This window comes from Dipodomys ordii, unplaced genomic scaffold (genome assembly GCF_000151885.1).
Source record: "Dipodomys ordii isolate 6190 unplaced genomic scaffold, Dord_2.0 Scaffold119, whole genome shotgun sequence".
NCBI lineage: Eukaryota > Metazoa > Chordata > Mammalia > Rodentia > Heteromyidae > Dipodomys > Dipodomys ordii.
In genome coordinates this window covers 6,540,675-6,556,217 of record NW_012267335.1, presented here as the reverse complement: position 1 = coordinate 6,556,217, position 15,543 = coordinate 6,540,675, and the positions used below count along the sequence as shown (strand labels likewise).

The 15,543-nt window shown below is 40.9% G+C and overlaps 1 protein-coding gene across 1 annotated transcript in view; it reads right to left on the bottom strand.

Moving 5' to 3' along the window:
- Positions 1 to 15,283: 15,283 nt before the first annotated feature.
- The window catches only part of Pcdh18 (protocadherin 18), a 10,422-nt gene continuing 10,162 nt past the window's right edge, over positions 15,284 to 15,543 (bottom strand). The window contains exon 5 of the mRNA XM_013029511.1: positions 15,284 to 15,492. Coding sequence (XP_012884965.1) covers positions 15,284 to 15,492 — 209 coding nt within the window. The remainder of the gene's footprint in view (positions 15,493 to 15,543) is intronic.

The following is a 15,543-nucleotide window of genomic DNA, read 5'->3' as shown; positions in this document are numbered from 1 at the left end:
TTGGCTTCTTCCTCTGTTTAGAAATCTGTGTGTAGTCACCCAGGCGATGGAAGGGGAGGTTGAGGACCCAGAGTGCCCAGCCCCCGCCATGGCAGGGCGCGGGGCTCGTGGAGATGCAGCCCGGGCCCCGCACAGTGTACAATGCTCCGATGCTCCGTGGATCTAAGTCCCCACTTCCTCTGAGGCTGTTTCCCTGGGGCAGACAGCAGACCCTCTGGGCGTGAGCACCCCCTGACCTCTTGGGGCGCACAGGAAGGCTGACTGGGTGAATCTGATGGGGACACTGAGGCACAGCGCGGCCTGCGCCCCGCACCTCCCTCCCAATCTTTAGATCCGAGCTCTTTGGACTCCTCGTTTCCTGAGGAGTGGTTTGTGTGGTGAGGATCTTGGCTACGCACGAAATAGACACGCAAGCAAACCTCCTTGGAAGCAAACTTCAGTCCCCATCGGGTCTCCAGGGGACCACAGCCCGCGCTGCCCGCATCCTGGCCCAGCTGGCGATGGAAGCAGAGCCAGGCCCATCCGTCTGCACGATCGCCCAGGTCCTAACCCACAGCCCCGGGACTGGAAACCCCACCGAGGTGAGCCCGTGACCTCACGCAGATCTACAATGAACGAACGTGAGGGCCAGCGAAACGTGGAGGTGTAGCGAGAGGCGTGGGAAGTGAGCAAGGTTTGTTCACATGAGCTGCGCACGGTCACTATGCTTCTCCCACCTGCAGGCGGTGGCCAATCTTCTCGAGAATTGTTCCAGGGACAGGTGGGACTGGCACGTTGCAAAAGGCCACTGTGGAGCAGGAGAAACGCGTGTTAGGGATGGGTTATGGCAGGAAGGAAGGAGAAGGCAGGGTAGTGACTAGCGCAAGTGCCAGCCAGCTCCAGGGAGAACTGCTTGAGATGAATGGACAGGAGCGTGGCTTTCTCAGGAAAGGGGGTGAGATCATTTTCTCACTCAAATTGGAGAAGTCAGAGATGCTGCTGTGTATTTGCTCGAAAAAAAAATCTCCTTTAAGTATATCCGCTTGATTGCTTATGCTACCATGGTAAATTTAAACTACATTTTCCAAGAAAATAGAGCCTGCAAACAATGCAAGGCTGGCTTACTTGTTTCCGTACTGGATGGGGGGCCGGAGTGCACATTCAGCTCTTAGAGACTGTCCCTGGGTTCTTTTGGTGTGACCTTTTCAATCTTCCACACCAGAAATGGAATGTTTCTTCAGTGTAATCTTATCCAGGAAGCTTCCAGTCTCTCAAATACTCTACCCATCTGTTACAAAGAGGAGGAGGAGGAAGAGGAGAAAGAGGAAGAGGAGGGGGAAGAGGAGGAAAGAACAGAGGAGGAGGAAAAGAAGAAAGGAAGGAGGAGGAGGAAGAGTCCTATAAATGTAAAGACCGCTTGAGTGCTAAGGAAGGGACACTCAGAATAATTTCAACAGGTTTCATTTTTCTATTTTCATGCAGTATATTAAATTGTTGGCCGTTTTTACACTCTTTTACCCCTGGGTTTCTCTTCTTCATCCCTGCTAGTCTAGTCTCTTTTCATTCCGTTTATACCACCTTGCCCCAACTCTCTTTCCCATCTCCCACTCCAATTATTACATGCAGCATTCGGTGCATCTCCTTATCTCCATAGACCCAATATATTTATGCTATCACCTTCCATCGCCATCTTCATGATTCTTTTGCTCTTACGAGTTTATATGAGCACGAGCAAGAAACTGCTTCATGGGAGCAAAGAAATACAGGAATCATACATTGACCTACGCTGTCTGCTGATATCAGGAGCCTGTGCTGACTAATAGTTCAAGGAGTAAAAATTTTGTTTCAGGAACAAAAATTATCTCAAATACTGTACTAAATCATCTTCAGGCTAGATGTATAAGCTGTATATGAAATACAATGAGCTTTGTGTTTAGGCTTCACTCCCAAGATACTAGGTAAATGCAAATATTATAAATTTTCTTATAATCTAAAGCCTGAAAGATCTCTGGTCCCAAGCATTTTAGATAAGCAGTGTTCATCCTGTATAATGAAAGAACCGTTTGCTCTGAAAATATAGAGCTGACCTGACTAAAATGATAATGGAAGAGACAGTGGGAAAACGATGATTCACAGAGAGGCTGCCTCATTATTACACACACGCTCTAAATGAAATGTTTAATGCTACAAATAACACTACAAACATGAGCATTTTAATGCCTCAGCTAAAATACCAATAAACTGAAATAAGAAAAAAGGCATGAAAAGGAAAGAAAAAGAAGAAGCACTGGAAAATATCCTTGCTGATGATAGTAAATAGCTTAAAAGGATGATTCAATGTGTTATATACATGTGTAGACCATGACATGAGAAAACTGAAACCAGATACTGTCAATAAACATAAAAAGAAAATATGAAATATTAAACCACAACTAGTGTTGGCTAATACATGCCACACTGCTAAATGTAAATACACTGTACTTATTTATTTGAACAATAAAGTTTTCAGATTAGCCTGTAAAACAAAAATGAGCTATAATAAGCAGACAGTAACATTCTGTTAGCATATGCTAATTGTACAAATAGTGGATTACATTGTGACTTTTCACACTACAGCACAAAGACCTATCTGTTGGTTGAAGTGTTATAAATGTAAAGGCAATGCTCCCCAAAACTATTAATGAAACAAAATCTGTGGAGAAGTAGAGAAGAAAGAGATGAAACCATACCAATAGTAAGTTTTATGAGTCATTTTTCAATACATGCAGATGCAGAGTTAAAGAAATAAATGAACATCAAAAGTAAATAATGTAGATTTAAAAAAATATCATGACCATTATTATATATTCCTTACAATGAGTGTGGGTATGCTCATAAGTGCATATTTTTAAAAACAACACATAGGTCAATTAGCTATCAAATAATATTCACAATATTATGAATATTCATAATATTCATGTCCTTAATGAGGACATGAAATATAATTTAATAGATTCCAAGGGGGAAAATAATTTACCCTTGATGCACCAATAAGGAAATTCACAATAGCAACTGAGAGATGATCATTTTATTGATATAAAATATACTATATAGTATATATAATATACGGCAATATATTAAAACTGTTTAGAAAACTATGCTAATTGAAACATTCATTTCAGAAACAGTAAGCTCCATCATATACAGGAGAAATGCGATATGTATAAATCCATAGGCATCCAAGCTGAAATAAAGAATAAATATAAAAAAAATTTACACTCAAAACTAAACTTTTAATTGATAGAACCAATGAGTTAATTTCATTGCTCCTTCTTGGGAATGAACTTGATCATAGGAACAGAAAGAACAAATAAGTCTCTGAGCTTAGGGATGACAACAGCCACAGACATTGGAAATATTTGTAATCTTATTTAAAACCAATTTGAATCTTTGAGAACATAGACAAAATATATATTTTTTCTTGGAAAATGCAAACTACCAGAATGACCACAGAACGAGGATAAAAGGCCACTTACCATTAAGGAGAGTAAGTTTGCTAATAACTGCTTGCCAGATGGTTTCACAGGGGAATTCTTCCAAAATGTCAAATAACAGATAACTGCAATTAAATTTCAATTGCTTAGAGCATTAAAAAAAGAGAGAGAAGTTTCCCATCTCCTTTAAATATAGACATCACATTAACCTCAAATCCCATTGAAAGTATAACACACAAAAGAAAACCACAGTGAAGTTTATTCAAGCATATTAAGATAAAAAATACATTTTAAATAAGTAGCTATAGTAATAATTGCCCCTTAATAAAAAAATAGAAGAATAAAAAGTATTCTTGACTATATTTATTTTTATTATAATTAATGCATTCCTGAGACATTATGAAAACAAAAATAGAAATCAATATCTTGAGCAAATCAGAAAAGGCAATCACATTAATTCTTCCAGATATGTCAAAATTCATTTGACAAAACCTAACATCTTGACTTAACAGTCACAACTAACTTTCTTATACTATATTTATGTATGTACTCAAATACCATACACATGCTAACTGAGGTATTATTCTCTATAAAGTCAGTTAAAATTAATTTTCATGTTTTGACGATAAATTCTTCAGGTGGTACTAGCCAGTGAAATTGGGGTGATATATAGGAGAGTCAATAAATTCTTCTTCTTTAAATTCTTCTTTGATAGTGACAGACTTTTTCCCGCGCCAAGTCCAGAAGAATCAGTGGGAAGACCGTTATAAACAATGACAGAAAGCAATTGCTATGCCAAGAGCACAACTAATGACTGATAATGAATGGGATGTTCATATGGTGATACCTATGTAAAAGACATCAAGATATAAAATACAAAACCTACCAATTAACATTGAAAGTCCTCTGTGAGGTGGGGCCGTGGACTGGAGGTATAACTCTGTCTTGTGGGAATGCTGTGGGTTCAATTCCCAGCTCCAGGAAAAGGACAAGGGAGGAAAGGCACATTCTGGGAAAAGAAATTACAATGTCATAACAATGTCTGTTCTCTCTTAAATTTAATCTATAAAGCTAATCTGATCCCCGTTAAAAATAGCTTATTTTTGGAAATGAGGCAAGGACAATTTCAATGTCAAAATAGGAGTAGCATAGTCAAAATTATTGTTGATAGAAATAGAAAGAAAGAAAAGGCAAAGGAGAATTGTGTTTCTCCTGTTCTATTACTTTAAACTCCCAATGATTAAAACAACATGATACTAAATAGAAAGGCTATTTATGTACAGTTAAACGTGATACACATTGACATTTTTATAGTATTATTAGTTTTTTTTTAAATTCTGAAACTAGCCAGTTGCTCCATATTGTATAATTCATTTTTAATCAAAAGACATTTTAAGTGAAAAGCATAGGTGAGAGCTGTGTAGACAAATAGATAAAATAGAAATAGAAGAAATCATTTGTTGGAAATAGCTTTTGCCCAGATTAGTATCAAATAAAATGAAGATGTGTGAAGAGTCAAGGAGAGATGTGATTAAATAAAATTGTATTTCTTGAAAGAAATGATATTCAAGATATGATATCCTTAGTTGAGATTAACTTTTGAGGATACATTATCAGAGGTAAAAGAAAATTGAAAGACACAATGGCTATTGTAATTACTCTAAGATAAAAATTACCTATCAAAAAATGGAATGAATAATTGTGAGATATGAGTAATTAGTAAGTGGTTTATAAATTGAACAATTTTTTATTGAAATCCAGTGTGGTAAATATACACTAGAGATTTTGCATTCTAAAGTAGAAATGACCTTTTTAAATTTTTTATTTTACTGTAAAGATGCTGCACAGAGGGGTTACAGTTACATGAGTAAGATACATTTCTTGTTGAACATTGTTACCTACTCCATTGTTTCTCCCTCTCCTTCCTCCCCCCTCCCTCCCCCTGCCCCAAAGTTGTAAAGTTTATTTCTGACATAGTGTCTTGTGAGTATCATTGTTGCAATCGGTCATCCTTTGTATTTCTTTCAGCGTTTTGTTATTTCCCTTCCCTTCCCCCAGTCAGATAAATGCATATACAAGACAGAGGGTACCAGAATCAAAGACAGAGATTGCCAGGAATAAACAATGGGAAAAAAATAAAATAAAATAAGAAGAAAGAATTAGATAAGAGTACATTGGCGACATCAAGGTTGACAACTAAAAAAAAAAAAGACATGCTGTTTCCATGTCTTGGAGTTCATTCAATTAGCAGCTCTTGAGCTGTTATGATTCTCTGCCAGAACTATCCTAGGCATATAGAAAACACCCTTTCATCTAAAAATAAATTATGAAGTTGAGAGTTTCATTCTGTAATAGGCCAAGTATACCCTAATACATCACATGGTGTGTCTGCTTTCACCAGACTAGGATCATGGTAATAAATGGACGGGTGTGGTTAGGGAGAGTCCACACTGTGATGGCTTTGCTGCTTCTCTTCCATTTGTTTATTTGTGGTACAGCTTTCATAAAACAGCCTGTGCAGGATGCTGCAAACTGTCCTTGAAGAACAAGTTCTCTACAAATGCTTTTGAGTGACAGCTCAGTCCTTCTCAGAAGGGTTTGTTGTTAGGTGTCTACCCGGAAGGGCTGGGCATGACCCATCTTCCTGGGCCTCTTTCTCGGCTCATTAGGACACATTTTACAGCCCTGACCAGTGATGTTTAAAGCCTTCATGGGATACTTGCACATAAGACTTGGGCTTCTGTATTTTTGTATCTGACAGGAAATACCCCAAAAGTAATTGGCAAACACCTGATAATAATTCTGTATGTTATGCATATTGTTATGCACATACTTATTACATGTAACTTGTAATGGACACTATGCATACATCCACAATGCCCATTTGCACATTATTGCCTACCTTGGAAACGCATGTAGAATTCTGCTTTTTGTGACAGGAACTGATTTATATTTCTGCCAAACCATAACAATATCAGGGTTCCAGGGTCATCTCCTCAATGTGGAAAGGCTGAAGTGAGGTTTGAGGGTCAGTGCTCACCTTGTCTCTTCAGCACAGCTGTCTTTGTCAGCTGATTGGACCCAATTAGATGTTCCCTTCCCTGAGAAACTTCAAGTCAGAGAAGGAGGGGAGCCGAGGCCGCAGGATGATCCCTGCCGGTCCCTGCAGCACAGAGAAAGGCTTGCTGAGAACATTCCGGCACAGACCTGCTGCTGAGTTACCGTTCGCTCAGTCAATTTCAAATATAGTCTCCATACTCTCCGCTATTTTTGGTCATTGGTCTTATATGTTTTTTTAAGTTGGCCTTTTTATTGTGTCCAAATTTATGAAGGTACAATTTATAGACAACAAAAGAGTCTAAAGTTAAACTGGTGCTTCTGTGAGTTTGATAAGACCATTTGTTATCAGAACAGGGAACATCTGTTGATCTTAAAACGTCATCTCACTTGAGCTGGCTATGATGATAGAGGTCTGTAATCCCAGCACTGAGGAGACTGAGAGCAGAATCAGAGGCCAGCCTGGGATAGCCTATCTCAAAAAAAAAATACATATGTATGCGTGCGTGCGTGCGTGCATGCGTGTGTGCGTGTGTGTGTGTGCGTGTGTGTGTGTATTTAAATCTCCTAAATCTATAGACCAGATCCACAGTCAACCTCTTCTTCCTCACACTCAGGGAGGCGTGTTCACCATATCTGTCAGAATCTGAGAATGATCCTAATTGTTTTCAACCCACCGTGATGGTGGTAATGACTACATCCACTAACTCTTGCCTACCACACTCTACTTCCTGCCTCCCCTTCTGCCTCCAGCGATTGTAAGTGGAGGGTCTGAGTAAGGTTTCAGCGCTAGCTGGTTCGTCCTTGTTGCTGCTGCTATCTCTGCATAGCTTACGTGCCTTTGGCAGGTCAGGAGTGTACTAGCCTCGAGAGATACAGAGATCAACGGAAAATAAAATACGCATGCTCTCCTTTGTGTCCTGCTGAGATTCTCCGATGCGGCATGTAGAATCAGCACACAAATCACCAAAGGGCCTTATGTTGACATTGTGGAGGGGCTGGGATTTCTAAAGCTCACGCTGTAGAATCAGCACTCCCCACCTGCTGCAGAACACAGTGCTTCATAGCCTAACCCTCTGTGGCCATAGGACCTGTCCTAGCCAATAGCTGTCGTGACCTGGCCCTGTGTGGTCATGCAGAAAATAAGCTGTCAGGGGAAGCCTCTGAGGACATTTTCAGTCCATGACCCTACTTCCCTCCCCTTCTCCACCGTCATTTCTTGAATCTGGCTAGCAATGAGGTCCTCCTCAAACGATGAGGTAGAGACCACATCGATTCTCAGATGATCTCATGGAGAAAAGCTGCTCTCAACGTTGGCTCCTCCTCTCCACATTGCTGAGGGGTGAAGCTAATTTTCTGGCATATTTGATGTTATTTATTGGAGTTTCATTTTACAACTGCTATTGTTTATATGATTATTATTATTACTATTATTATTATTATTTTGGTGGTGCCTTCTGTTGGACGAAGCTTGGCAGGCTCGCTAGGCAATGCTCCACCACTTGAGCCATACTTTACCTGCTCCCAGTTTTCGCTTGATCTTCAGGTCTGGTCTCACACATGTGTTAAAGTGGAATAGAGTCCAACTAACAAACAGGGTCTTGAATCTTGAACCTTTATATTCCTGCCTCTGCTCCCCAAGTTCTGGGACTGTAGATACCTACAGCACACCTGGCCACAAAACTGATTTTTCCTTTTTGTCTATCTGGTAAGATCAAAAGTGGGCAAGACTTGAAGGGAGGACCACACAGGGGGCTGAACCTAGGGTTCTCTACGACTTGAGCCACACTCGCGGTAAACAGGAGCATTTTAGTCTGAGGCCAGCCTTAGGCATTAATCCTCCTACCTCTGTCTCCAAGTGGCTGAAGTTATAAGCCTGTGTGTGCAAACCTAACAAGAACCAGATTGTTTTAATTCTCTGTGTCTGCACCTGCATGGATGGAAACACATGAACAGAAAATCGCAGAACACAAATTATTCCTGTTATAAATTCCTTCACGTTCTAATACAAGGATTTCATTTTTGTATTTCACTTTGTAATTCTCCAAAGTGAACAACGTCATTACTCTTATGAACATTGCAAGAGAAACACTGCATGGAGAACATGTTGCTCATTCATAAATGGGAGTTACTCTGCATATCCTGCCAGAAAGAGCTAATGCTGAAACTCGAACCTTGAGATTTCAACTCTACCATATAGAAAAAAAAATATGTGTAGTGTACCTCCACCCCAAAAATGGAAACACATAACAAATACCCGGATGTTTCTTAGGGGCAAAACCATATTTTTTTCTGGTTCCAGTTTTTCTTGACTTCCACTTTCTCCTGTGGGCAGAAAATACTGTGTGTCACTGATTTATGTCACCTTCATCCCTGCAGGTTGAATGCTTGAGTATGTTTGGATAAGAACATAAGTTTAATGGTAATAACATAGCCTATTTTCAGCCTTTCTCTCTAGGTAGCATATGGTACAAGGAAAAGTGTACAATCATTTACATAGTCAACAAATATTTGCAGAGCATGTCTGGGCCACGGCTGAGCGTGCCCCAGGGTGTAGTGGAAAGTGAATCTGGGCCTCTGGCCAGGTCTCTACTCTCTGCTTTCTCCGCTGAAGCTGGTGTGAAGTGTTTGGCAGCTCTGACTTGACACTTCCGGCCTGATGTGAACTTGTGCATCGCCCCCGTTATCTGGCTGTTCATCGTGGTGCCCAACTCCCCGTCTCACACACCTCGCTCTCCCCCTTCTTGTGTTTTTACCACCGAAGCCTCCAGCAGGTACCGAAAGCTCCAGAGCAACCTGGCCAGGTCCACTGTGCTGAGCACCTCGGACAGCAGGGGAGAAGAGCTGCATGGAAGCCAGGGAATGCAACATGTGTTGTTTCTCTGGTTGGAATTCAGAAAGCGTTTCATCACGTACAGCACGACTTCCAGGAGGCTGTGTAGATGATGCCCACGCAGGCCCACATTCACAGGCTGTGTAGATGATGCACACACAGGCCCACATTCACAGGCAAGGCTGTCTAGAATCCTTGGTACCTCTTAATAAGACGAGAACACACCCGGGGTCGGAGAAATCCTATCTTCATTCAGGTAAAAGTACTCTGAAACATAATCGGGGTTATGTTCTCAATCTCCACGCACCCCCTTTTAGGCAGGCCAGCCAGCCAGCACGGGGAGCAAGGAGGATGAGATTCCTCTCCAACGTCCCCACACCCGGGACCACTTCATAAGCCTGGACTCCAGCTCAAGGACAAAAAGCACCGCAGCTTCTCTGAGATGCTATCTACTGTTCTTACCCTCTAACATGTATTCACCTCTGGGCTGTAATCTCCCTTAACTGAGTTATCTCTTATTCCCCGTCCCCACCTCAGCCCTGGATAAGCGGTCCTTCTTACGAGCATTCTATTTTCTCCCCATACCTAATAACCACTTTTGTAAAATCCCAAGCTCACCTCTCTCAGTCCAGTCGTTAATATAGAAACAGAAGTGTTTTATATTGATTAAAAAAATACAATTTCCTCTTTTGATAAGCAGTTTACTAATGGTTTTGAAGCCCCCAACATATTTAGTTCAAAAATTAGAACAAAAATATGTCTTCTATTTGAGATATCAAATTGATGAGTTATAGGAGCAAGGTTTATTGAGACTAAAAATCTTTAGCATCATATATATAATATCATGCTTATTATATCAATAACAGAGAAGAGATACTAGAGAAATTGATAAAAATCTGGGAGGCTATTGAGGAACTACACACGTGTGAACATTTGGAGATGAGAGCTATAAATGAAGACAGTAGGTCAGTTATCAAAGGGGAGCATTATTAAATAAATAAATTGAAACGGTAAAATCTGAGGAAGCAAACAAGAATGAAGAGCATCTTGCAAAAGTCATAAAAGGAAATAGAAAACTATTATTTTAAAGTGCCAGCATAGAATGTGTTATTGCAATTTGAAAAGTCACAAAGCATATAAATTTTGGTAGCAATTTTTTGCAATGCCAGCTCCCCATAAAATGTTTTAACAGCTTCTCAAGTTGAATGAGCTAACATATAATAAAAATATAATAAATGAATGAGGAATATATACTACTATTTTCACATACACTATATAATACTTTATGGTTCAGTATACATGTACATATATATAGCTTCTATTATTTTTGGTATAAAGAATACATGAATGTGGATATGACAATAAATGAAGCAAAATTGGAGCAATAAAGTACTTTCCAACAGAGCAGTACTCTAGACAGTGTTCATTTCTTTCAGAAAAAAGAAATACTGTGCTCACTCTAGGAATTTGACTTACCCAATGATAATTCAGAGAATCAAATAACGTACTTTGTCCAATTTAAACTTTATTATTATAAACCCATAGAAATTCTGTTAGTCACAGAGTAGTCTGATTATTTATTTATTCCGATTATTTATTTGGTATCTCATTCTTTCACATCCTAATGCAGCCAATGACCAGAAAGTAAGTTTTGTTTTGTGAAATCTCATACACTAGTTCTTTCATGTGTGGACTTCTAAGCTATTTTTAAACTTGAAATCTTCAAAATGACCCATTATTAGAATGCAGGGATCTAGCACTTTCAGTAGTCTTGATTTCATTTATCTCAACAGGAGAAATGCATAAAGATTCATGACAGGCATGTGAGTGTCGCACGCACTGACCGTGAGTGCACTTGAGTCAGTTGTATGGTTTACGTGAAATAAAAAGATCAAACGCTGCCATCCCATCCGTGTAACTCGTATGAAATCATATGATTTTTTTGATAGTCATAATTGTTTGTGTTTGAAGATGTTGACAGCTTAAATTAAGCTTTGAGAATTTTCTGATGCTAACGTTAAGAGAATAACACATTGAAACAAATTTTTGTTCTAGAAAAGATGATCTAGCTAGTGGCTCCAATAAGACAAGTCTACACTTCTCTCTTACTTCACGGTAATATGTAAATAAATGGCAGTTGTGATATGCAGATGACAGGAAGAATGGAAATAACAAAAAATTAAGCCTGCTAAATGGTAAGAAAGCAGGAAAAAGAATAACAATTGTACAAATTTGAAGAAGGCAAATTCTAATCATTCTTTAGGCGAGCATTAAAAGAAAGATTTGTGAAGCCAGAGATTCAGTGTTCAGTTACACTTTCAAAAGATAATTCCCTTTTTAGATGACTATTATGGAGTAGCACATAAAGAAGTCCAGAGGAGCCTGAAATATTAAAGAATAATGGAACGGCTCCTAGTTCTTCCATGTGTTTCCCATGTCCACCCCTCTAATGTTAGCTGCTCAGGAGGCTGAGATCGGAGGACCACCATTCAAAGCCAGCACCGGCAGGAAAATCTATGGGACTCTGTGTCTAATTAACTAGCAAAGACTAAACTAAAATGTATGTGGACCAGAGGTGTGACTCAAGTGGTAGAGAGACAACCATGAGTGAAAAAGACTAGGGAGAGCGCAGAGCTCTGAATTCAAGAGCTTCCCACATCTAACAGACAGAGGACAGATAAAGAAATGGTAGAATGAATTTGAAAAACTATCTGGATAGAAATGAGGTGTTGAAAGTCTTTTCTCATCTTTAGCATATGTTTAGACTTTGTGTTTAATCCTACAGGGATGGTATAGAAATGAGGGTCTCCATGATGTGAAAGGAGATTCTCCATGATGGAATTCAGTTTCACTTTCTCTAGGTAAGGGCTGTTGACCTTCTGCCCTCCTCTCCAAAAGCATGTGACATGTGAGCCACTCTTCCAGCAGCTGGGCTTGCCTCACTCCCCCCAAGCCAAGTCCTGTCGCAATTCTAGACCAAACTCAATGGCACACCTTAGTTACCCCTAGCAACCCAGGAGATGGAGAAATGAAGCTCAGGTCCAGAGCCAGCCCAGGTAGACAATTCCAGGAGATTGTTAGGTCCAGCACAAATTAACCAGCACAAAGCCAGTACTGGAGGTGTGGCTCAAATGGTAGAGGACCAGCTATGAGTGAGAAAGAAGAGGTACAAAAGAGGGGAAAATTTGTCTGCTGTGAGAGCCAGAGACACCCTATCTTTCGCTAAGATACAACTGCTAAAAGGAACCGAAGCAGCAGCAGAGACCTTTGATTGTTGTTTCTCTCAATTGGGGCTGAGGGAAGCAATAAATGAAGAAGGCTGGAGACACAGGATACACGAGACAGGGATGCAATACAAAACCTGTGTCAAATTTGATATTGGGTTATATTTATTTCTCATTATTCAGGATGACTACTTCCAGCTTTGCTTCCTCAAGTATTGCTGATGCTTTAAGTTTTAAACTGTGGGGTTATGGAAGTCTTTCCCTTAATGATACTAAGCACTGAAATGAAGTTGAAAGGCAAAATGTATTTAAATGTGCTTAGCATTTGTGTGTGTAATCTACTGAAAAATAAACTAAGATTCCACTTGTAATTGCAGTCCCTCCCATGAAGGCAAATGTGTCTTTTGGAAGAGATAATATGTTCCATCTAATGTGGGACTCATTTACAAATTTAAATTTCTTAGTTTTAGCTACTTTGAGGCAGCTTAATTTTCCAAGTTTCTCAATTAGAAGAATGATTTTTTTTTGCTTAGAAAAATTGTAAAAAAAGAAAAATACTTTATTTCTATGCACAACTTAACACCACATGTTCTAGGAATATTTTCTGGATTTGAAAAATATTGGAGCAGTTGACATTTGATTTTCTTCTTCTATTATATCCCAAATTTATTTAGATTGTTTGATCCAGGTGGATTGTAATCAAGTACTCTCATCCTCATCATAGTTCCCAAATTCATTCCAATTGCCAGAGTGTTTTTCTTGTTTATAAAAGTCCATCTGTTGAGCAGGGCACCAGTGAGCTGAGATCTGAGGATCGTGGTTCAAAGCCAGCCTGGGCAAGAATGTACATGAGACTCTTATCTCCAATTAACCACCAGAAAACCACAAGTGGTGCTGTGGTTCAAGTGGTAGAGTGCTAGCCTTGAGCTGAAGAGCTTAGGGACAGCTCCCAGGCCCTGAGTTTAAGCCCCATGACTGAAAAAAAAATCCATTGGATGTTTCCTCGCTATCAACTGAAATCCAACATGAACTCAGCTTCTCTGGGAGCTGTTGGTGCATGCAAAGTTTTTGAATACTATATATATAAAACCTGAGTTTTGAGTTGCAGACAGTTCCTTAGCTTTAATTTTCCTTTTATTTTCACTGACAGGAAAACTTTGCAGAGAGTACAATCAAGATAGTGTATTAATAGAAATAACATTAATAGAAGCTTGGTCATAAATGATAATAGTCATAGTGAGGATTTCTCATACCAAGGCATTCCACACAGAAAGATAACAGCACAATAAATAAAGAGTTTCTCATTGGTCACACAACAGAGAAAACATAATTGCCATAACAAAAAATGTGACTAGATAAATGTGTTCATATACTAAAAATACAAGCATAAACTATGAGATCATGCACAGGAGGCAAAAGCTAACAGTGACTAGATAGCAAAACAGAGCAAACAAAATGGCAATAGATGAACAAAACAAAAGTTCAAGTACTGAGAGAGAAAAGGGGAGATGCAAGTAAAATGGTTTGAAAATAAATCACAGTTACTGCAACTGAGAGACACAAACCGAGCTGCCTGTCCACGAATATTCCACACAGTTAGAATACACATTGCCATCCAAAGAGCAGATTCATATGCCTGGATCACATCTCAATTACAAAGGTGGAGTACATTCCATTGTTTGCTTGAATTACATAGATGAGACACCACAGGGTAGTATTCTGAGGATCAAGCACCCATAGCAGGTGCCCGGGAGACCTTGGAAACACTGACCTTTGCCCCTCTGACATCACCGAGAAGATGTCACACGACATTCCTCAACAGACTTCCCTTCCTAAAATGACATTTCCCCTCGTCCTTCAATGTTTTCTGCAGCTTTGAACTGTAGGAACCGCAGAGACAGTGAACATAACAATATAAAATTCTTTGACTTTTTTTTTAATGAGGCTATTTAGTTTTTTAGCATTTTAAACAAAATCGGTTCTCTGAATGGGACTAAGAATAGTGGAATGCATTCGTGGGGTTAATTCGTAATGCCTAACAAATCCTGCGACAACTAAACTAATCCAAGCAATGCCTTTATACTCCGTGGTTGACGAGGGCGTGCGCTGGGGTTCAAGCCGTGACTAGTCTAGCGACTAGGAAAAGACGTGTTTGTCATGGGAGAGTAAAAAAATAAAATTTGTTTGTTAAATTACACATAAATATAAGGTACAAATGTATTTTTAAAATACAGATTGAAATAATCACACTTGCATTGTGTACATACGAAAATACAGTATTTAATTATTCAATATACACAGACACATTTATGATAAATGCAACGGTGGGGCCATGCCCGTTTCGGGGGCGGAGGGCGGCTCCCCTGCTCCCTCCTGCACCCCGAAGGTGCGCACAGGCCGCGGCCTAGCTGGGAGGGGGAGACCCTGGACAGCACGCAAGGACCGCGGCCTAGCTGAGGGGGGTCCCCGCGCCCTGCTGGCACGCATGGACCGTGGCCTAGCTGGGGGGCAGGGGGTCCCCGCGCCCCGACAGCGCGCACAGGCCATGGCCTAGCTGGGAGGGGGAGAGCCAGGGTCCCCGCACCCGTTCAGAGCACATAGGCTGCGGCCTAGCTGGGGGGAGGGTCCCCGCGCCCCAAAGGCATGCACAGGCCGTGGCCTGGCTGAGAGGGGGAGAGCCAGGGTCCCCGCGCCCTACAGCGCGCACGAGCCGCGGCCTAACTCTGGCGCACGTCCCGCAGCAGCTTGTTGATCTCGGCCACCAGCTCGCTGGCGTCCATGAGCTCGGGCTTGCCGTCGCCCAGGTGGCTGAGCACGCTGTCGAAGTCGTCCTCCTCGTAGTTCTCGGGGATCTCCTCCATGGCCGGCAGCCACTTGGAGGCGGGCTGCACGCCGGGGTGCGCGCCCAGCGGCGGCCCGGGTGTGCCTGCGGGGGACTGGAAGTGAGTGCTGGCCGCCCAGGCCGCCACCCCGGGCG